Raw genomic sequence first — 25,415 nt, forward strand, 5'->3', positions numbered from 1 at the left:
GCCGTGCCAGCAACTTGAGGGCTGCAGGTTCGATTCCCGCTTCTGCCAACTTAGTCACTGCCACTGTGTCCTTGGGCAAGACACTTTACCCACCTGCTCCCAGTGCCACCCACACTGGATTGAATGTAACTTAGATATTGGGTTTCACTATGTAAAGCGCTTTGAGTCACTTGAGAAAAAGCGCTATATAAATATAATTCACTTCACTTCACAAAACATGTTTTTGTCCAAAAAAGTTGTTGAAGAACCGCAAAATGTAGAGATGGAGGCATGCATGGAGTGAAAAAACCTAATTTAATAAAAATACTAAAACACGAACAAACAAAAGGGTACAAACACAAAGCAGGCACTAGGCGGATAACAAACTAAGAGAACTAGCATGGGAGCTAGAAAACAAAAAGGAGACTTAGCATGGAAGCTAGCAAAAACAAAAAGGGACCTAGTGTAGAAACTAGCGGGCAGCGAGCAGGAAAACAGAAGTCGTACTTGTAAAATGAAAGAACAAACTGGAAGCAGGGAACAAAAAACAGTAAGCTACAAACATCAAACGAATATAGCTGCAAAGACACGACAAGGTACGACACGACAGGAGCGATAATACATGACAAGAGCGACAAGAAGTGACATCGACAAATCAATAATCCAGCCCTGACTGGAAGACAAAGCAGGTACAAAAAGGAGCGGGCTGATTGACACCAGGTGTGGCTAGGTGCCAATCAGCCGCAACTGAGGGGAAACAAACACTCAGGGAGACAAACAGGAAGCAGAACCAAAATAAGAGTTCTGACAGGTAATACTAAACACACAGAGGAAAACCTAAAACACAAACAAACTTTTATTGATTGTGCTCTGGCGCCATCCTTTGGACAAATTCGGAAGTAAAAGTTCCGCTCAGTCTGCTAGCCGTCCATAGCGTTTCCACTCGCCTTGATTCTTCCTCCATCAGTAACTTCATCACTACAATATAACTAAAACAATTCGTACTTACTAAACCGTCCCATCTGTGACAGCCGTAGGAGTGTTTGGGTGCATACTTGTACGTGCTATCGTATTGTAATGAAGCTAGCGTCGTTAGCATTAGCTAAGATGCTAACACTTTAACAAGAATCTGTGTTGATATCTTTACCTTACAACGCATCCTTTTTGTATTGTTTCATTTTGACAAATTCCTCAGCAAATTCACCAAAACGTCACCGTGGAGTAGTTGAGTCTGTTAAGCTGATTGGAAAGCGAACTTCCGCAGCTAGTGGGTCCATGACCATGACTTCTGTTTTGTTTGATCCCCCGTTTTACTGCCTTGTTACAGACACTGATTGGAAACAATTAGGGTATGTAAATAACATTTACACAATCTAAATAACTCATTTTGTATATCTATATCTGCGGCTTATAGTCCGCTGCGGCTAATATCCATCCATCCATCCATTCATCCGTCTTCTTCCGCTTATCCGAGGTCGGGTCGTGGGGGCAGCAGCCTAAGCAAGGAAGCCCAGATTTCCCTCTCCCCAGCCACTTCATCCAGCTCCTCCCGGGGGATCCCGAGGCGTTCCCAGGCCAGCCGGGAGACATAGTCTTCACAACGTGTCCCGGGTCTTCCCCGTGGTCTTTTACCGGTCGGACTCCGGGGCGCATCCTGATCAGATGCCCGAACTACCTCATCTGGCAACTCTCGATGTGGAGGAGCAGCGGCTTTACTTTGAGCTCCTCCCGGATGACAGAGCTTCTCACCCTATCTCTTAGGGAGAGCCCTTTCACCCGGCGGAGGGAACTCATTTCGGCCATTTGGACCTAAGATCTTGTCCTTTCGGTCATAACCCAAAGCTCATGACCATAGGTGAGGATGGGAACGTAGATTGACCGGTAAATTGAGAGCTTTGCCTTCCGGCTCTGCTCCTTCTTCACTACAACGGATCGATACAACGTCCGCATTACTGAAGACGCAGCACCGATCCGCCTGTCGATCTCACGATCCACTCTTCCCTCACTCGTGAACAAGACTCCTAGGTACTTGAACTCCTCCACTTGGGGCAGGGTCTCCTCCCCAACCCGGAGATGGCACTCCTCCTTTTTCCGGGCGAGAACCATGGACTCGGACTTGGAGGTGCTGATTCCCATCCCGGTCACTTCACACTCAGCTGCCAACCGATCCAGTGAAAGCTGAAGATCCTGGCTGGATGAAGCCATTCAGGACCACATCATCTGATTAGAGACCTAATCCTGCAGCCACCAAACCGCAACCCCTTAACGCCTAGAAACTCTGTCCATAAAAGTTATGAACAGAATCGGTGACAAAAGACAGCCTTGGCGGAGTCCAACCCTCACTGGAAACGTGTCCGACTTACTGCCGGCAGTACGGACCAAGCTCTGGCACTGATCGTACAGGGAACGGACCGCCACAATAAGACAGTCCGATACCCCATACTCTCTGAGCACTCCCCCCAGGACTTCCCGAGGGACACGGTCGAATGCCTTCTCCAAGTCCACGAAGCACATGTAGACTGGTTGGGCAAACTCCCATGCTTCCTCAAGAACCCTGCGGAGAGTATAGAGCTGGTCCACAGTTCCACGACCAGGACGAAAACCACACCGTTCCTCCTGAATCCGAGGTTCGACTATCCGGCTAATATATGCGGCTAATGTATGGAAAATAATTCATAGTTTGAGTATCAGCAACGTTCTGCATGACCCGCACGATGACAACATGAGTGAGATGTGTTTGAATATTTTGACGCGGTAAATATGTTCTCATCCAGCTGATCCTTTCATATCATTTCCCCAGAGGCTAGATCAGGGTTAGGGAACCTATGGCTCTAGAGCCAGATGTGGCTCTTTTGATGACTGCATCTGGCTCTCGGGTAAATCTTAGCTGACATTGCTTAATATGATAAGTAATGAATAATTCCACTTGTAATCACAGTCTTAGAAATAGTGTTCAAAATATAAAACATTCTCATGCATTTTTAATCCATCCATCCGTTTTCTACCACAACTGTTCAAGAATTTGCGTTAATGGTTAGTGTGGGGCTTGCCCTCCTGGGGTTTGTCCGACCACCAAGGACCAACATGAGAGCCTGTTTCAGGGTTTTCAATAAGTCTCTCAGTTGCTTTCCAGCAATTGTATTTTTCTCTTTCGTTTTCGCTCGCGCTCCGGCTCCAGCCCCAACCCCGTCTCTCCTCCTGGCTGCTGCCTATAACAGAGCGACAGGTGATTAGATAACAAGGCCCAGGTGGGCCGTCTGCACACCTGTCGCTGATTTCCAGGCCGGTCCTGGCACACCCCGGTTCGCTGCAGGCCAGCGGGCCACGCCCCCCTCCACAATTAGCTCGAGAATAACAATGTTATTACAAATAATAAGAGACCTATTATACTCAAGAAATGTTGGTTTTACTTAAAAATTCACGCGTTTAGTTTTGTTCAGTGTAAAAAAAAATACTACATGGCTCTTACGGAAATACATTTTAAAATATTGGGCGTTTTGGCTCTCTCAGCCAAAAAGGTTCCCGACCCCTGGGCTGGAACTCATTTTAGCAGGGGACATATTTTGTTTACTCCCAGGCGATGCCTGTCTAAGGTGGTTGCTTGGAAACCCATGTGCTACATCAAGTCTAATCAGTCAGACATCCTTCTCTTGTCTGCTGCAGAATCCAGAAAAAAAAATGTATCATTAGGTGCGCCTGCACAATCAAATAGGAAATAATGCACATTTATCTTCTCTCTTTTTCTACAAATTTAACAATAGCTTCATTATTGTGGTTAAAATCGATGATCGCGATATATTTGTGGCTCTTTGACGCGAGACAAATCTTGAGTAGCCGTTCGTTTCAAAGAGTCGTTCAAAAGAGTGTTGAGGAAAAAACACAATAAACTTATGACTTCGTCTTAGACTGTGACTTAATGGCTTTTTAGATTCAGTGGCGTAGTGTTTAGAGCAGGGGTCACCAACACGGTGCCCGCGGGCACCAGGTAGCCCGTAAGGACCAGATGAGTCGCCCGCTGGCCTGTTCTAAAAATAGCTCAAATAGCAGCACTTACCAGTGAGCTGCCTCAATTTTTTAAAATTGATTTATTTACTAGCAAGCTGGTCTCGCTTTGCTCAACATTTTTAATTCTAAGAGAGACAAAACTCAAATAGAATTCGAAAACCCAAGAAAATATTTTAAAGACTTGGTCTTCACTTGTTTAAATAAATTCATTTATTTTTTTACTTTGCTTTTCATAACTTTCAGAAAGACAATTTTAGAGGAAAAATACAACCTGAAAAATGATTTTAGGAATTTTAAACACATATACCTTTTTACCTTTTCAATTCCTTCCTCTTCTTTCCTGACAATTTAAATCAATGTTCAAGTATTTTTTTTGTATTTATTGTAAAGAATAATAAATACATTTTAATTTAATTCTTAATTTTAGCTTCTGTTTTTTCAACAAAGAATATTTGTGAAATATTTCTTCAAACTTATTATGATTAAAATGCAATAAAATTATTCTGGCAAATCTAAAAAATCTGTAGAATCAAATTTAAATCTTATTTCAAAGTCTTTTGAATTTCTTTTAAAATTTTTGTTCTGGAAAATCTATTTCTTTGTTAGAAATATAGCTTGGTCCAACTTGTTATATATTCTACCAAAGTGCAGATTGGATTTTAACCTTTTTGAAACATGTCATCCAAATTCTAAAATTAATCTTATTAATGCTGTTCTATAAATTATTTTTTTATTTTTTTCAAAAAGATTCGAATTAGCTAGTTTTTCTATTCATTTTTTTCGGTTGAATTTTGAATTTTAAAGAGTCAAAATTGAAAATAAACTATATTTCAAAATTTTATTTTCATTTTTTCGTGTTTTCTCCTCTTTTAAACCGTTCAATTAAGTGTTTTTTTCATCATTTATTCTCTACAAAAAACCTTCCGTAAAAGGAAAAAAATGTACGACGGAATGACGGACAGAAATACCCATTTTTATATATATATATATATATATATAGATCTATTTACTAAAGGTAAATTGAGCAGATTGGCTATTTCTGGCAATTTATTTAAGTGTGTATCAAACTGGTAGCCCTTTGCATTAATCAGTACCCAAGAAGTAGTTCTTGGTTTCAAAAAGGTTGGTGACCCCTGTAGGCTGGAAGTTCAAACCCCGGCCGAGTCGTACCAAAGACTATAAAAATGGGACCCATTTCCTCCCTGCTTGGCACTCAGCATCAAAGGTTGGAACTGGGGGTTGAATCACCAAAGATGATTACCGCTGCTGCTCACTGCTCCCCTCACCTCCCAGGGGGTGATCAAGGGTGATGGGTCAAATGCAGAGAATAATTTCGCCACAACTTGTGTGTTTGTGTGTGACAATCATTTGTACTTTAACTTGAACTTTCCATCCATCCATCTTCTTAAGCTTATTCGAGGTTGGGTCGCGGGGGCAGCAGCCTAAGCAGGGAATCCCAGACTCTCCTCTCCCCAGCCACTTCGTTTAGCTCTTCCTGGGGGATCCCGAGGCGTTCCCAGGCCAGCCGGGAGACATAGTCTTCCCAACGTGTCCTGGGTCTTCCCCGTGGCCTCCTACCGGTTGGACGTGCCCGAAACACCTCCCCAGGGAGTCTTTCGGGTGGCATCCTGACCAGATGCCCGAACCACCTCATCTGGCTCCTCTCCATGTGGAGGAGCAGCGGCTTTACTTTGAGTTCCTCCCGGATGGCAGAGCTTCTCACCCTATCTCTAAGGGAGAGCCCCGCCACCCGGCGGAGGAAACTCATTTTGGCCGCTTGTACCCGTGATCTTATCCTTTCGGTCATGACCCAAAGCTCATGACCATAGGTGAGGATGGGAATGTAGATCGACCGGTAAATTGAGAGCTTTGCCTTCCGGCTCAGCTCCGTCTTCACCACAACGGATCGATACAGCGTCCGCATTCCTGAAGACGACGCACCGATCCGCCTGTCGATCTCACGATCCACTCTTCCCTCACTCGTGAACAAGACTCCGAGGTACTTGAACTCCTCCACTTGGGGCAGGGTCTCCTCCCCAACCCGGAGATGGCACTCCACCCTTTTCCGGGCGAGAACCATGGGCTCGGACTTGGAGGTGCTGATTCTCATCCCGGTCGCTTCACACTCGGCTGCGAACCGATCCAGTGAGAGCTGAAGATCCTTTAACTTTAAATAATAAATACAAACTCTTTTCTGTATCAACCGCCCCATTTGTCATTTCCACATATTGATCTGTGCTAACTCAACAAATAGAGTTCTAGGCATCACTGTGTATTGATAGAACAATCTAAGTTGAAGTGAAGTGAAGTGAATTATACTTATATAGCGCTTTTCTCTAGTGACTCAAAGCGCTTTACATAGTGAAACCCAATATCTAAGTTACATTTAAACCAGTGTGGGTGGCACTGGGAGCAGGTGGGTAAAGTGTCTTGCCCAAGGACACAACGGCAGTGACTAGGATGGCGGAAGCGGGAATCGAACCTGCAACCCTCAAGTTGCTGGCACGGCCGCTCTACCAACCGAGCTATGCCTGCAATGTGTGAACAATTTCAACAAACCAAAACTAAAAACCTAAAAGACCGACGGTATCGCAGTAAATCACACATTGTTCATTTCCTTTACATTTCCACAGAAGAAAACAGTTTCCACAGAACTATATCAATGCTGCATTTGAAGCGGGGTTACCCATTATCTACAAACCCCGTTTCCATATGAGTTGGGAAATTGTGTTAGATGTAAATATAAACGGAATACAATGATTTGCAAATCATTTTCAACCCATATTCAGTTGAATATGCTTCAAAGACAACATATTTGATGTTCAAACTGATAAACATTTTTTTTTTTTTACAAATAATCATTAACTTTAGTATTTGATGCCAGCAACACGTGACAAAAAAGTTGGGAAAGGTGGCAATAAATACTGATAAAGTTGAGGAATGCTCATCAAACACTTATTTGGAACATCCCACAGGTGTGCAGAATATTTGGGAACAGGTGAGTGCCATGATTGGGTATAAAAGCAGCTTCCATGAAATGCTAAGTAATTCACAAACAAGGATGGGGTGAGGGTCACCACTTTGTAAGCAAACTGTCGAACAGTTTTAGAACAACATTTCTCAACGAGCTATTGCAAGGAATTTAGGGATTTTACCATCTACGGTCCGTAAAATCATCAAAAGGTTCAGAGAATCTGGAGAAATCACTGCACGTAAGCGATAATATTACAGACCTTTGATCCCCAGGCGGTACTGCATCAAAAACCGACATCAGTGTGTAAAGGATATCACCACATGGGCTCAGGAACACTTCATAAAACCACTGTCAGTAACTACAGTTGGTCGCTACATCTGTAAGTACAAGTTAAAACTCTACTATGCAAAGCAAAACCCATTTATCAACAACACCCAGGAACGCCGCCAGCTTCGCTGGGCCCGGGCTCATCTAAGATGGACTGATGCAAAGTGGAAAAGTGTTCTGTGGTTTGACGAGTCCACATTTCAAATTATATTTGGAAACTGTGGACGTGGTGTCCTCCGGAACAAAGAGGAAAATAACCATCTGGATTGTTAGAGGCGCAAAGTTCAAAAGTCAGCATCTGTGATGGTATGGGGGTGTATTAGTGCCCAAGGCATGGGTAACTTAAACATATGTGAAGGCACCATTAATGCTGAATGGTCCACACAGGTTTTGGAGCAACATATGTTGTCATCCAAGCAACGTTATCATGGACGCCCCTGCTTATTTTAGCAAAACTAGCCAAGCCACATGTTACAACAGCGTGGCTTCGTAGTAAAAGAGTACGGGTATCTTCCTGGCCCACCTGCAGTCAAAACATGTCTCCCATCAAAAATGTGTGGCACATTATGAGGCGTAAAATACAACAAGACCCCGGACTGTTGAACAACTTAAGCTGTACATCAGGCAATAATGGTAAATAATTCCACTTTCAAAGCTTCAACAATTAGTTTCCTCAGTTCCCAAACGTTTATTGAGTGTTGTTAAAAGAAAAGGTGATGTAACACAGTGGTGAACATGCCCTTTCCCAACTACTTTGGCACGTGTTGCAGCCATGAAATTCTAAGTTAATTATTATTTGCAGAAAAAAATAAAGTTTATGAGTTTGAACATCAAATATCTTGTCTTTGTCGTGCATTCAACTGAATATGGACTGAAAAGGATTTGCACATCATTGTATTCCGTTTCCGTATTTGGCTCCTGAGACCTGGCATCTTTAAGCTTTCATGAGTGCATCGATATCAGGCGTCACATCTTGAGTGGCAGACAATTTCAGCATGTTATCCGAGGGCTTTGTTTCATTGACGCTGGCTACAGAGAAAACTTGCTATCAAATATGCGCGCTTTCCAAAACCATTTACTTCCGTGAATAAATAGGAGGATCGTTTTTGTGTCTACATCTTTCTTTCTTTGACAAAGACATTTTGTGGAAACGAGGGTGCCAAATCACGATGTGTTCGAAGCAGAAGATGCAGAAAAATAGGTTTTATGTGGCGTCGAGGGGGAGGAGCCACAGCACGGCTTTGATACCCAGCAGGTCCAAGACATTAAAACAACGTTGAGAACTGGTTGAATTATGTCCTGATGTTGAGCAACTCAAACACAACGTTGAAACAACATGCTTTTTGACGTCGTTTAATCAATGTCAGATTCTGACGTTGATTGGACCGTTGAATTTTGGTCATTTCCCAACCAATATTCGACAACACAAATACAGCGTTGAAACAACATACTTTTTGACGACATTTAATCAATGTTGATGTTGATTAGTCCTTTTAATTTTGGTCATTTCCCAACCAATATTTTCCAACACAAACACAACGTTGAAACAACATGCTTTTTGATGACGTTTAATCAATGTCAGGTTCTGACGTTGATTCGAACATTGAATTTTGGTAATTTCCCAACCAATATTCTACAACACAAATACAGCATTGAAACAACATACTTTTTGACGACATTTAATCAATGTTGATGTTGATTAGGCCATTGAATTTTGGTCATTTCCCAACAAATATTCTACAACACAAATACAACGTTAAAACAACATGCTTTTTGACTACTTTTAATCAATGTTGTGTTCTGACGTTGATTAGACCATTGAATTTTGGTCATTTCCCAACCAATATTCTACAACACAAATACAACGTTAAAACAACATGCTTTTTGACTGACGACATTTAATCAATGTTGTGTTCTGACATTTATTTGATAATTGAATTCTGGTCATTTCCCAACCAATATTCGACAACACACATACAACGTTGAAAAACATGCTTTTTGACAACGTTTACTCAATGTTGTGTTCTGATGTTGATTAGACCATTGAATTTTGTGGATTTCCCAAACAAAAATTTCCCAAAACAAATACAACGTTGAAACAACATGCTTTTTCACGGCGTTTAATCAATGTCATGTTCGGACGTTGATTTGACCATTGAATTTTGGTCATTTCCCCACCAATATTCTACAACACAAATACAACATTAAACCAACAAACTTTTTGACGACATTTAATCAATGTTGGGTTCAGAGGGTTCTTTAGACCACTGAACTATGAGAATTTCCCAACCAATATTTTCCAAAACAAAGAAAACGTTGAAACAACATGCTTTTTCACAACGTTTAATCAATGTTAGGTTCTGACGTTGATTCGACCATTGAATTTTGGTCATTTCCTAACCAATATTCGACAACACAAATACAACGTTAAAACAACATGCTTTTTGACAACATTTAATCAATGTTGATGTTGATTAGGCCATTGAATTTTGGTCATTTCCCAACCAATATTCTACAACACAAATACAACGTTAAAACTACATGCTTTTTGACTGACAACGTTTAATCAATGTTGGGTTCTGACCTTAAATTGACAATTACATTTTGGTAATTTCCCAACCAATATTCAACAACACACATACAACGTTAAAACAACATGCTTTTTGATGACATTTATTCAATGTTGGGTTCTGACGTTGATTAGACCATTGAATTTTGGTCATTTCCCAAACAATATTCTACAACACAAATACAACGTTAAAACAACATGCTTTTTGACTACTTTTAATCAATGTTGTGTTCTGACGTTGATCCGACCATTGAATTTTGGTCATTTCCCAACCAATATTTTCCAACACAAACACAACGTTGAAACAACGTGCTTTTTGACGACGTTTAATCAATGTCGGGTTCTGACGTTGATTCGACCATTGAATTTTGGTCATTTCCCAACCAATATTCGACAACACAAATACAGCGTTGAAACAACATACTTTTTGACGACATTTAATTAATGTTGATGTTAATTAGTCCTTTTAATTTTGGTCATTTCCCAACCAATATTTTCCAACACAAACACAACGTTGAAACAACATGCTTTTTGACGTTGTTTAATCAATGTCAGGTTCTGACGTTGATTCGACCATTGAATTTTGGTCATTTCCCAACCAATATTCGACAACACAAATACAACATTAAACGAACAAACTTTTTGACGACATTTAATCAATGTTGGGTTCAGAGGGTTCTTTAGACCACTGAACTATGAGAATTTCCCAACCAATATTTTCCAAAACAAAGAAAACGTTGAAACAACATGCTTTTTCACAACGTTTAATCAATGTTAGGTTCTGACGTTGATTAGACCATTGAATTTTGGTCATTTCACAACCAATATTCCACAACACAAATACAGCGTTGAAACAACATACTTTTTGACGACATTTAATCAATGTTGATGTTAATTAATCCTTTTAATTTTGGTCATTTCCCAACCAATATTTTCCAACACAAACACAACGGTGAAACAACATGCTTTTTGACGACGTTTAATCAATGTCAGGTTCTGACGTTGATTCGAACATTGAATTTTGGTAATTTCCCAACCAATATTCGACAACACAAATACAGCGTTGAAACAACATACTTTTTGACGACATTTAATCAATGTTGATGTTAATTAGTCCTTTTAATTTTGGTCATTTCCCAACCAATATTTTCCACCACAAACACAACGTTGAAACAACATGCTTTTTGACGTTGTTTAATCAATGTCAGGTTCTGACGTTGATTCGACCATTGAATTTTGGTCATTTCCCAACCAATATTCGACAACACAAATACAGCATTGCAACAACATACTTTTTGACAACATTTAATCAATGTTGACGTTGATTAGACCATTGAATTTTGGTCATTTCCCAACCAATGTTCTACAACACAAATACAACGTTAAAACAACATGCTTTTTGACTGACGACATTTAATCAATGTTGTGTTCTGACATTTATTTGATAATTGAATTCTGGTCATTTCCCAACCAATATTCGACAACACACATACAACGTTGAAAAACATGCTTTTTGACAACGTTTACTCAATGTTGTGTTCTGATGTTGATTAGACCATTGAATTTTGTGGATTTCCCAAACAAAAATTTCCCAAAACAAATACAACGTTGAAACAACATGCTTTTTCACGGCGTTTAATCAATGTTGGGTTCTGACGTTGATTTGACCATTGAATTTTGGTCATTTCCCCACCAATATTCTACAACACAAATACAACATTAAACCAACAAACTTTTTGACGACATTTAATCAATGTTGTGGTTAGGAGGGTTATTTAGACCACTGAACTAAGAGAATTTCCCAACCAATATTTTCCAAAACAAAGAAAACGTTGAAACAACATGCTTTTTCACAACGTTTAATCAATGTTAGGTTCTGACGTTGATTCGACCATTGAATTTTGGTCATTTCCTAACCAATATTCGACAACACAAATACAACGTTAAAACAACATGCTTTTTGACAACATTTAATCAATGTTGATGTTGATTAGGCCATTGAATTTTGGTCATTTCCCAACCAATATTCTACAACACAAATACAACGTTAAAACTACATGCTTTTTGACTGACAACGTTTAATCAATGTTGGGTTCTGACCTTAAATTGACAATTACATTTTGGTAATTTCCCAACCAATATTCAACAACACACATACAACGTTAAAACAACATGCTTTTTGATGACATTTACTCAATGTTGGGTTCTGACGTTGATTAGACCATTGAATTTTGGTCATTTCCCAACCAATATTCTACAACACAAATACAACGTTAAAACAACATGCTTTTTGACTACTTTTAATCAATGTCAGGTTGTGATGTTGATTTGACCGTTGAATTTTGGTCATTTCCCAACCAATATTTTCCAACACAAACACAACGTTGAAACAACATACTTTTTGACGACATTTAATTAATGTTGATGTTAATTAGTCCTTTTAATTTTGGTCATTTCCCAACCAATATTTTCCAACACAAACACAACGTTGAAACAACATGCTTTTTGACGTTGTTTAATCAATGTCAGGTTCTGACGTTGATTCGACCATTGAATTTTGGTCCTTTCCCAACCAATATTCGACAACACAAATACAACATTAAACGAACAAACTTTTTGACGACATTTAATCAATGTTGGGTTCAGAGGGTTCTTCAGACCACTGAACTATGAGAATTTCCCAACCAATATTTTCCAAAACAAAGAAAATGTTGAAACAACATGCTTTTTCACGACGTTTAATCAATGTTAGGTTCTGACGTTGATTAGACCATTGAATTTTGGTCATTTCACAACCAATATTCCACAACACAAATACAGCGTTGAAACAACATACTTTTTGACGACATTTAATCAATGTTGATGTTAATTAATCCTTTTAATTTTGGTCATTTCCCAACCAATATTTTCCAACACAAACACAACGGTGAAACAAGATGCTTTTTGACGACGTTTAATCAATGTCAGGTTCTGACGTTGATTCGAACATTGAATTTTGGTAATTTCCCAACCAATATTCGACAACACAAATACAGCGTTGAAACAACATACTTTTTGACGACATTTAATCAATGTTGATGTTGATTAGTCCTTTTAATTTTGGTCATTTCCCAACCAATATTTTCCAACACAAACACAACGTTGAAACAACATGCTTTTTGATGACGTTTAATCAATGTCAGGTTCTGACGTTGATTGGACCGTTGAATTTTGGTTATTTCCCAACCAATATTCGACAACACAAATACAGCGTTGAAACAAAATATTTTTTGACGACATTTAATCAATGTTGATGTTGATTAGGCCATAGAATTTTGGTCATTTCCCAACCAATATTTTCCAACACAAACACAACGTTGAAACAAGATTCTTTTTGAAAACGTTTAATCAATGTCAGGTTCTGACGTTGATTAGACCATTGAATTTTGGTCATTTCCCAACCAATATTCGACAATACAAATACAGCGTTGAAACAACATACTTTTTGACGACATTTAATCAATGTTGATGTTGATTAGGCCATTGAATTTTGGTCATTTCCCAACCAATATTCAACAACACACATACAATGTTGAAACAACATGCTTTTTGATGACGTTTAATCAATGTTGGGTTCTGACCTTAAATTGACAATTGAATGTTGGTCATTTCCCAACCAATATTCTACAACACACATACAACGTTAAAACAACATGCTTTTTGACTACTTTTAATCAATGTCGTGTTCTGACGTTGATTAGACCATTGAATTTTTGTCATTTCCCAACCAATATTCTACGACACGAATACAACGTTAAACAACATACTTTTTGATGTTTATCCAATGTCAGGTTGTGATGTGGATTTGACCGTTGAATTTTGGTCATTTCCCAACCAATATTCGACAACACAAATACAGCATTAAAACAACATACTCTTGGACGACATTTAATCAATGTTGACGTTGATTAGGCCATTGAATTTTGGTCACTTCCTAACCAATATTCTACAACACAAATACAACGTTAAAACAACATGCTTTTTGACTGACAACGTTTAATCAATGTCAGGTTCGGACGTTGATTAGACCGTTGAATTTTGGTCATTTCCCCACCAATATTCTACAACAGAAATACAACATCTGCGATGAGGGGGCGACTTGTCCAGGGTGTACCCCGGCTTCCGCCCGATTGTAGCTGAGAAAGGTGCTAGCGCCCCCCGCGACCCCAAAAGGGAATAAGAGGTAGAAAATGGATGGATGGACAAATACAACTTTAAAACAACATGCTTTTTGACTGACAAAGTTTAATCAATGTTGGGTTCTGACCTTAAATTGACAATTGAATTTTGGTCATTTTCCAACCAAAATTCGACAACACAAATACAGCGTTGAAACAACATGCTTTTTGACGACGTTTAATCAATGTCAGGTTCTGACGTTGATTCGAACATTGAATTTTGGTAATTTCCCAACCAATATTCCACAACACAAATACAACATTGAAACAACATACTTTTTGACTGACGACGTTTAATCAATGTTGTTGTCAGGCTTGCCCCTGACAGTTTGGTTGTGTTTTAGTTTTTCCTCTGTTTGTGTGTAGTATTTCCTGTCTTTAGATCCTGTCAGCACTCTTATTTTGTTTCTGTTTCCCATTTGTCTCCCTGAGTGCTGTGTCCCCTCAGCTGTGGCTGATTGGCACCTTACCACACCTGGTGTCAATCAGCCAGACACCATTTGAGCCTGTTTTGTCCTCCAGTCAGATGCTGGATTATTGTCGTGTGGTGTGGTGTCGTGTCGATGTCACCACTACCTGTCTTGTCGCTTGTAGCTTTGTGTATTTCTGTTCACTCTGTTCATGCCATAGTTCCGTCGTGTCACAGTAAGTGTTTTTGTTCTTAGCCAAGTTTGTTATCCGTGCCATTTGTTTGTACCCTTTTGTTCGGTTTTGTCTTAGTGTTAAATTAAATCATGTTCTCTTACGCATTGCCTGCCTCCTTCTCTGCATCTTGGGGTTCGTCAACAACAAACTCTGACAGTTGTGTTCTGACCTCGATTTGACAATTGAATTTTGGTCATTTCCCAACCAATATTCCACAACACAAATACAACGTTGAAACAACATACTTTTTGACAACATTTAATCAATGTTGATGTTGATTAAGCCATTGAATTTTGGTCATTTCCCAACCAATATTCTGCAACACAAATACAACATTAAAACAACATGCTTTTTGACTGACGACGTTTAATTAATGTTGGGTTCTGACCTTAACTTGACAATTGAATTTTGGTCATTTCCCAACCAATATTCCACAACACAAACACAACGTTGAAACAACATACTTTTTGACTGACAACGTGCAATCAATGTTGTTGTCAGGCTTGCCCCTGACAGTTTGGTTGTGTTTTAGTTTTTCCTCTGTGTGTGTGTAATATTTCCTGTCTTTAGTTCCTGTCAGCACTCTTATTTTGTTTCCTGTTTGTCTCCCTGAGTGCTGTGTCCCCTCAGCTGTGGCTGATTGGCACCTGGCCACACCTGGTGTCAATCAGCCAGACACTATTCGAGCCTGTTTTGTCCTCCAGTCAGATGCTGGATTATTGTCGTGTCGTGTGGTGTCGTGTCGATGTCACCACTACCTGTTTTGTCATAGTTTTTCATGCCATAATTCCGTCGTGTCACAGTAAGTGTTTTTGTTCTTAGCCAAGTTTGTTATCCGCGCCATTTGTTTGTACCCTTTTGTTCGGTTTATTCTTAGGGTCAAATTAAATGATGTTTTCTTACGCAATGCCTGCCTCCTTCTCTGCATCTTGGGGTTTGTCAACAACAAACTCTGACAGTTGTGTTCTGACCTTGATTTGACAATTGAATTTTGGTCATTTCCCAACCAATATTCGACAACAAACATACAACATTAAAATGACATGCTTTTTGACTGACAACGTTTAATCAATGTTGGGTTACCTTAAATCGACAATTGAATTTTGGTCATTTCCCAACCAATATTCCACAACACACATACAACGTTGAAACAACATGCTTTTTGACGACGTTTAATCAATGTCAGGTTCTGACGTTGATTCGAACATTGAATTTTGGTAATTTCCCAACCAATATTCGACAACACAAATACAACGTTGAAACAACATACTTTTTGACTGACGACGTTTAATCAATGTTGTTGTCAGGCTTGCCACTGACAGTTTGGTTGTGTTTTAGTTTTTCCTCTGTGTGTGTGTAGTATTTCCTGTCTTTAGTTCCTGTCAGCACTCTTATTTTGTTTCTGTTTCCTGTTTGTCTCCCTGAGTGCTGTGTCCCCTCAGCTGTGGCTGATTGGCACCTGGCCACACCTGGTGTCAATCAGCCAGACACTATTTGAGCCTGTTTTGTCCTCCAGTCAGATGCTGGATTATTGTCGTGTGGTGTGGTGTCGTGTCAATGTCACCATTACCTGTCTTGTCGCTTGTAGCTTTGTCTACTTCTGTTCACTCTGTTCATGCCATTGTTCCGTCGTGTCACAGTAAGTGTTTTTGTTCTTAGCCAAGTTTGTTATCTACCTTGTGCACGCCTTTTGTTTGTTTTTGTCTTAGTGTTAAATTAAATGATGTTTTCTCACGCAATGCCTGCCTCCTTCTCTGCATCTTGGGGTTCGTCAACAACAAACTCTGACAGTTGTGTTCTGACCTTGATTTGACAATTGAATTTTGGTCATTTCCCAACCAATATTCCACAACAAACATACAACGTTGAAACAACATGCTTTTGACTGACATTTAATCAATGTTGGGTTCTGACCTTAAATTGACCATTGAATTTTGGTCATTTCCCAACCAATATTCTACAACACAAATACCACATTAAAACAACATGCTTTTTGACTGAAGACGCTTAATCAATGTTGGGTTCTGTCCTTAAATTAACAATTTAATTTTGGTCATTTCCCAACCAATATTCCACAACACAAATACGACGTTGAAACAACATGCTTTTTGACTGACGACGTTTAATCAATGTTGTTGTCAGGCTTGCCCCTGACAGTTTGGTTGTGTTTTAGTTTTTCCTCTGTGTGTGTAGTATTTCCTGTCTTAAGTTCCTGTCAGCACTCTTATTTTGTTTCTGTTTCCTGTTTGTCTCCCTGAGTGCTGTGTCCCCTCAGCTGTGGCTGATTGGCACCTGGCCACACCTGGTGTCAATCAGCCAGGCACTATTTAAACCTGTTTTGTCCTCCAGTCAGATGCTGGATTATTGTCGTGTGGTGTGGTGTCGTGTCGATGTCACCACTACCTGTTTTGTCGCTTGTAGCTTTGTCTACTTCTGTTCACTCTGTTCATGCCATAGTTCCGTCGTGTCACAGTAAGTGTTTTTGTTCTTAGCCAAGTTTGTTATCCGCGCCATTTGTTTGTACCCTTTTGTTCGGTTTTGTCTTAGTGTTAAATTAATTTATGTTTTCTTACGCAATGCCTGCCTCCTTCTCTGCATCTTGGGGTTCGTCAACAACAAACTCTGACAGTTGGGTTCTGACCTTGATTTGACAATTGAATTTTGGTAATTTCCCAACCAATATTCCACAACAAACATACAACATTAAAACAACATGCTTTTTGACTGACAACGTTTAATCAATGTTGGGTTACCTTAAATTGACAATTGAATTTTGGTCATTTCCCAACCAATATTCCACAACACAAATACAACGTTGAAACAACATACTTTTTGACTGACGACGTTTAATCAATGTTGTTGTCAGGCTTGCCCCTGACAATTTGGTTGTGTTTTAGTTTTTCCTCTGTGTGTGTGTGTAGTATTTCCTGTCTTTAGTTCCTGTAAGCACTCTTATTTTGTTTCTGTTTGTCTCCCTAAGTGCTGTGTACCCTCAGCTGTGGCTGATTGGCACCTGGCCACACCTGGTGTCAATCAGCCAGTCACTATTTGAGCCTGTTTTGTCCTCCAGTCAGATGCTGGATTATTGTCGTGTCGTGTCGATGTCACCATTACCTGTCTTGTCGCTTGTAGCTTTGTCTACTTCTGTTCACTCTGTTCATGCCATAATTCCGTCGTGTCACAGTAAGTGTTTTTGTTCTTAGCCAAGTTTGTTATCCGTGCCATTTGTTTGTACCCTTTTGTTCGGTTTTGTCTTAGTGTTAAATTAAATGATGTTTTCTTACGCAATGCCTGCCTCCTTCTCTGCATCTTGGGGTTCGTCAAAAACAAACTCTGACAGTTGTGTTCTGACCTCGATTTGACAATTGAATTTTGGTCAATTCCCAACCAATATTCCATAACACACATACAACGTTGAAACAACATGCTTTTTGACTGACAACGTTTAATCAATGTTGGGTTCTGACCTTAAATCGACCATTGAATTTTGGTCATTTCCCAACCAATATTCGACAACAAACATACAACGTTGAAACAACATGCCTTTTGACGACGTTTAGTAATATTTGGGTTCTGACCTTGATTTGCCCATTGAATTTCGGGCAATTCCCAACCAATATTTGACAACACAAATACAATGTTGAAACAACACGCTTTTTGACGACATTAAATCAATGTTGGGTTCTGTCCTTGATTTGACAATTGAATTTTGGTCATTTCCCAACCAATATTCGACAACAAACATACAACGTGGAAACAACATGCTTTTTGACAACGTTTAGTAATATTTGGGTTCTGACCTTGATTTGACCATTGAATTTCGGACAATTCCAAACCAATATTCGACGACACAAATACAACGTTGAAAAAATACACTTTTTGCCCACATTTAATCAATGTTGGGTTCTGTCCTTAATTTGACAATTGAAATTTGGTCATTTCCCAACCAACAACGTGGATCCAACGTTGTCTCAATTAACAAACACAACTATTTCGCTACGTCCGTTTTAATGGACATGTACGCACAATCAACTTTGTATCAATGTCTTGTGCCTGCTGGGTGTGTACCCCCCTGTATAAACCATTTTACTTGCCTCACAAAATTGCTATTGCGACATCCGGTGGACACATTGAGAACTGCATATTCTTATGTTTACACTTAGCACACCTATGTTTGACATCCCTGGTTTATAAAATGTAAAAGCTGAGCATTTTTGTCTCTGGCTGCATTTTTTGTGGGTGCGCCTGATTAAATGACTCTTTCCACTTCTGCTTAAGTGCCAAGCAGCATTACGAGTCGGAAACATGCAAAAACAGCATAACTTCACACAGAAGCCACTCCTGCAAAGCTGCCGCTGCCCGCATAGAAAGGAGCCCAGTAATAATTCAGTGAGCAGGATAGAGAGTGAGCGTCCACGCACGTGTCGGTGTCGGGTTCACGCAAGCAAAATCAACAACACGTCTCATTTGGACTTAAAGGAGCGCCCGCTCTACAACATAAACACGCTCCACGTAATCTTTGCATTTGCAGTGCTGACAAACTTGCGTTTGAATGCCCCCACCTTGACAAATAGCTCGATGTCTGGGTCCTTATCTTCCTGGGCCGCAATATCTGTCATAGTCACACACACACACACGGGAAAGGAGAAAAAAAAAAATGCGTCTCCGGGTGTATTTGTGTTTGCAAATTCTACTCCAGGTCCATTGGTGCCATGGCAGCTCTGTCAGAGTCAGCTGAGGATGACCGCCAGGAAGTGTGTGTGTCGGGCAGAGAGAGGTGTGTGTGTGTGTAAGAGAGAGTGAGGTGTTCAGTTTGCCCTCAACAGCGGGGTATGACGTGTCAGTCAAAAATAAACCCCTGAAGGGGTGACAGGGAAACAACTATCAGGCCTCAAACAAGTAATCAGACCTAGTTGGGGTTGTGACAGTACCCCCCCCTAAAAGGCAACGATACACACATTACAGAAAAAAAAAAAAGTCACCTTTACCCTGTAGAGCAATAAAAACTGCTGTTATATAACTTTTTTTATTCATGATGCTGGACTGTTCAAAGTGTCAAGATTTATGAGGCCTGCGGGCTCCGGTGCATTACTCGCGAACAACGACACAGGTTTGTGAGCAATTTGACTTAATGGCCCAAAGATCACGTGACCGAGGAGCCGCCCGAGCACTGAGTCAGAACATTCTGGCCAGTTCAGGTTATATTTGGAAGCACGGCGACTCCCCGAGTGAGCGTGCGAGCAAGGCATGCAGCAGGGATGCCCGGACCTATGCCACAAAAGGACTGTGTACCGAAAAGGGCCACTGAATATTGTTTTGTTAAAGGGGAACATTATCACAATTTCAAAAGGGTTAAAAACAATAAAAATCAGTTCCCAGTGGCTTGTTGTATTTTTTGAATTTTTTTTTCAAAATTTTACCGGTCCCGGAATATCCCTAAATGAAGCTTTAAAGTGCCTTATTTTCGCTATCTTCCAAACCACTATCCATTTCCCTGTGACGTCATACAGGGCTGCCAATACAAACAACATGGCGGTTACCACAGCAAGATATAGCGACATTAGCTCGGATTCAGACTCGGATTTCAGCGGCTTAAGCGATTCAACAGATTACGCAGGTATTGAAACGGATGGTCGGAGTATGGAGGCAGATAGCAAAAACGAAATTGAAGAAGAAATTGAAGCTATTGAGCGAATAGCTACTGACGCTATTCGGCCATAGCATGGGTGTACCTAATAAAGTGGCCCATAGCATGGCTGCCTTATTAGCATCGCCGGTAAAATGTGCGGACCAAACAATCAGGACTTTCGCATCTTGTGACGCTGGAGCAACTTAAATCCGTCGATTGGTAAGTGTTTGTTTCGCATTAAATGTGGGTATCTAGTTTCAAATGTACATACAGCTAGTGTAAATAGCATGTTAGCATTGATTAGCATAGCATGTTAGCATCGATTAGCTGGCAGTCATGCCGTGACCAAATATGTCTGATTAGCACATAAGTCAACAACGTCAACAAAACTCACCTTTGTGATTTCGTTGACTTAATCGTTGCAAATGCATCTGCAGGTTATCCATACATCTCTGTGCCATGTCTGTCTTAGCATCGCCGGTCAAATGTGAAGACACTTTGGTACATTCAATGGGGGTCTGGCGGCAGATTTCTTGCCAGTGGTGCAACTTGAATCCCTCCCTGTTAGTGTTGTTACAACCTCCGACAACACACCGACGAGGCATGATGTCTACAAGGTTCCAAAAAATAGTCGAAAAAACGGAAAATAACAGAGCTGAGGCCCGGTGTTTGTAATGTGAAAATGAATATGACGGGTGTGTTACCTCGGTGACGTCACGTTCTGACGTCATCGTTAAAAGACCGATAAACAGAAAGGCGTTTAATTTGCCAAAATTCACCCATTTAGAGTTCGGAAATCGGTTAAAAAAAATACATGGTCTTTTTTCTGCAACATCAAGGTATATATTGACGCTTGCATAGGTTTGGTGATAATGTTTCCCTTTAAGAATTATTTTTTTCTAAAAACAGATATTACCGTATTTCCTTGAATTGCCGCCAGGTATATAGTATGCGCCTGCCTAGAATTACTTCGAAAAATAATTAGCGCATGGTTAGCATTACCGCCGGCTCAAACTCGTTTTGCAAAATATTATTTTTATTAGCGCATGTCTAGAATTTCCGCCGGGTCAAACTCGTTTCGCAAAATAATTAGTATATGTCTAGAATTTCCACCGGGTCAAACTCGTCACGTCACGAGTGACACTTCACCTGTCATCATTTTCAAAATGGAGGAGGCTGATTTCAATATTTTGAAATTGCATAAAGAGAAGAAGATTAAAAGCTATTCAGTAGGATTTAAGCTCCAAGCTATTGAATATGCTAAAAAAGAACAGTAAGCAGCTATGTTTTATTAATATACCGTAGCTGCGTGTGTCAAATATGAGTCATTAAATGACTCCCGCCTCCTGGTGGTAGAGGGCGCTGGTGATCCTTCTTGCGACTACTCGGCTGCAGAAGCAGCGATCGTTTATTTTTTCCTCTCGCTTGCACTTTTAACATGGAGGATTACATATCTAAAATAAAACAGTTTTCTAAACTGGACTTTCAATCGAAGCAGGAGGTAATAAAGGAAGAGCTCCATCGAGACAGAGAGACATTTAAAACTGAAGAAAGATAAGGAAGACTTCTATAAGCAAGTTATCGATGCTTTTGATCAGAAGGATCTGCGCATGGACTTTATTTATAAGTAAAGGTAAGACCATAATAACGTTTTATTTATTAAATGTGCTTTTCATGATGGTGTCCTTACATCACACTCAAATTTATAAGCGCAGGCTTAAATTTACCACATGCCTTTGGTAAGTGCCGGAGTGAGAAGAGGTTTCAAAATAATTAGCGCATGCTTGCCTTTACCGCATGCCTTTGGTAAGTGCCGGAGTGAGAAGAAGTTTTAAATTAATTAGCGCCCCGGCGGCCATTCAAGGAAATACGGTATGTATATTTAAAGACAAAACTTTGTGCCAACTCTGTGTTATATTATTATTATTAGTTACACTATTATAGCTTTTTCTCAATACATTCCAATTTTTTTGCTCTTTTTTTCTTACATTTTTGTTGTGTTTTGTTCTTTCCCTGCCTTCTCTTTTTTATGATGTCTGTTTTCTTCAGTTAATTAGTCCCCAGCGAGGCACACCTGCAACAAATCCCTACCTAGGTGTATATTTAAGCTCGTCACCGACAGCTGGGTCCTGCCGGTTATTTTCTCCCGCACCTCCCAATCTTGGTACGTTGTCTCTCCTTATTCCTGAAATTCCTCACCTTTTTGTGCTTGCTTCCTAGCCTCCCTGAGGTAAAGAGGATTTTGTGTTGGACCTTTTGTTGTGCTCAGTGTGCCCTGGCCTTTTCCCCTGCCGACCACTGAGGGACCTGTTTTTGTTTGTTTATTCATGGTGTGCACTTCTGCCCCATCGCCTTTTGTTACACTTTTTGGACTTATTCAATCTTCCCTTTTTGTAATTCCACCTTGCCTCCCTTCTATGCATCCTGGAGTCACGTCCTTGACCAATTCCTAACAATTTTATTGTTGTTTTCCCCCTTTTAAAAATAAAATAGAAATGATACAATTAGGAATAACATTAATATCAACAATAATAATAATAATGACAAAAATAAAAATATGAATGTCTAACTGCATAAAATAGTGTGTCAAAAATTCTGCCTGTACGAAAATATTAATGCTCAGTTACACATTTAACTATGTTTATTTATTTGTTTAATTAATTCATTCATAAATGAGTATTTTTTTATATTACTAAATAACTATACATTGTTTATATTTGTATTTTATGTTACTTATATTTCGAGAGCTTTTTATATTTTAGATCATGGGTGTTTAATCTTTTTCCACCAAGGGCCCCATAATGAAAAGTCAAAGTATGCAGGGGTCATTTTGATATTTAAAAAAACTGCTAAAAACATATTAGCATAAATATATCATATCTATTTAAAGACAAAACCTTGTGTCAGCTGTGTGTAATAGGTGACTAAATGTATTATTATTACTTATTAGTTTGAACATTTCAGCTTTTTCCTGTTTACATTCCGATTTTTTGCTCTTTACTCTTATATTTTTACCGTTGTTGTTTTCCCCCGGTAAGAAATAAATAATAATAATAATAATAATGATGATAATAATGATATTAATAATAACATAATGATTGTATATTTGCATAACCTAGTGTGTCAAAAATTCTCAATTACGTATTTAACAGTGTTGAGTTATGTTGTACTTTTTCAAATGAATTAATTTATAAGTTATGATTAGTTTTATTTTTATATTAACTTTTTTTAAATAACATTTTTATTTTATGTCGTATACATTTCAAGAGCTTTTTATATTTTAGATCAGGGGTTTCTTAACCTTTTCAACAAAGGGCCCCATACTGAAAAAGGGCCATTTTTATATTTTATATGTATATATATATTTTTTAGTTCTTAAAACAAATATTTTATCAAGACAAAACCTTTCGTCCGCTTTGTTTTTTAGGGGACTAAGTATATTATTATTAATCCTCAATTAGAACATTTTAGCTTTTTCCCATTACATTCTGATTTTGTAGCTCTTTTTTTCTTATATTTTTATTGTTGTGTTCCCCCTTAAGATATTATGATAATAATAATAATAATATTAATTATAGTAAAAATAATAATATTTATATGATTGTATAACGTCATAAAATAGTGTGTCAACGATTCTGCCTGTACTTAAACATTTGTGTTTGGTTACACATTTTGTTCTTATTATGGTTGTTTTGTAATTTATTAAATTAATTAACTCATAAGTTAGTGTTCTTTTTATTTTGTATTTACAGTAACTAACTAACTTAAATTTGTTCATGTTTTTATTTTATTTTATTTTATTTCAAGAGCGTCTCATACTTACATATTAAACTTTTTCCACCCATGGCCGCAAACTTAAAAGTCAAACTAGGCAGGGGCCAGTTTGATATTTAAAAAAATATATTTAAAAAAATGCTAAAAACAGATGTTATACATATTTAAAAACAATAATTTGTCTCAGGTTTGTGTTATAGGTCAGGGGTTATAAACATGTTAGACATGTGTGATTAAGGGTAATAAAAGTAAACTTTAATTGATTTACTGATTTCAGTCTTTGGGCCCCAACTTCTCTACTACAGGGGGACCCGGGGCCCACTCAAATATTGACACTAGTTCTTTAATAATTATATCCAAACTACTTATAGTTTACAACCTTTTCAAATGATATGAAAGCATGTGTTAATCACAAATATTTATTGTTTACTTAGGCTTAGGTCAGGCTTGTGAGAAAAAAATAAACGAAATAAACTGTAAAATAACGAACTCATAAAAACTGATGAACAAAAAAATGATTTCCATACAGTTACGCAGTGCTAAAATAAATAAAGTCTAGCTAAATTAACGATACGTTATATCAATGTTATTTATGTTTCTTTACCAAAATGTCAATTAAATGAACATTTAGTCATATTTTTTGCACTTGGGAAAATTCTCTCTGACTTTAGTCTCAGACTTTTTCTGTTAGTTTGATATTACTGCCACAAGTGGTGGAAAAGTGTATTACACCTGAGCATGCTGCGACTAATATTTTTTGGTGGCCCTCAGGTTAAAAAAAACGTGTTATAGGTCACCAAGTATATCAATATGAATAATTAACTAGAAGATAATATATAGCTTTATCAATTGTCCTGTTGTTTTTTCCTCGACAATATACTTTGAACACCCCTGACCGAGTTCTCCAATCATGCTTGTGATCAACATTTATAAGGCCCCTAAATACGTTGAAACATTAGCTCACACATCTGCACCGAACATTCCGTCGATGATCACATTTAAGAACAACTGTTGCTTTGCCAAGGACAATAAATCCTCAGTTAAGATCGGTATCATTAGAGCCGTGCTTCTCAATTATTTTTTTTGTCATGCCCCCTTGGGACGTAACTTTTTTCACGCCCCCCGTGAATTGAAATAGGTTTGAGAACATGATAATATTTATTAATTTATCCGTGCAAACAATTCCATGACCTGCCACAGAGCTGAAGACTTGTGTATTGTTTTCCTACTTAAAAAAGACCTCCGTGCTGGACATTTTTTTTTGTTGGATATGAAAAATTCCAAATAAAGTTGGTG

General features: G+C 38.9%; 1 protein-coding gene across 1 annotated transcript in view; it reads right to left on the minus strand.

Annotated features, from left to right (window-relative positions):
* Positions 1-19,512, minus strand: part of clic5a (chloride intracellular channel 5a) — a 34,706-nt gene extending 15,194 nt beyond the window's left edge. The window contains exon 1 of the mRNA XM_061889247.1: positions 19,279-19,512. Coding sequence (XP_061745231.1) covers positions 19,279-19,335 — 57 coding nt within the window. The 5' untranslated portion in view covers positions 19,336-19,512. The remainder of the gene's footprint in view (positions 1-19,278) is intronic.
* Positions 19,513-25,415: the final 5,903 nt, after the last annotated feature.

Source organism: Nerophis ophidion, linkage group LG27 (assembly GCF_033978795.1).
Source record: "Nerophis ophidion isolate RoL-2023_Sa linkage group LG27, RoL_Noph_v1.0, whole genome shotgun sequence".
Classification (NCBI taxonomy): domain Eukaryota; kingdom Metazoa; phylum Chordata; class Actinopteri; order Syngnathiformes; family Syngnathidae; genus Nerophis; species Nerophis ophidion.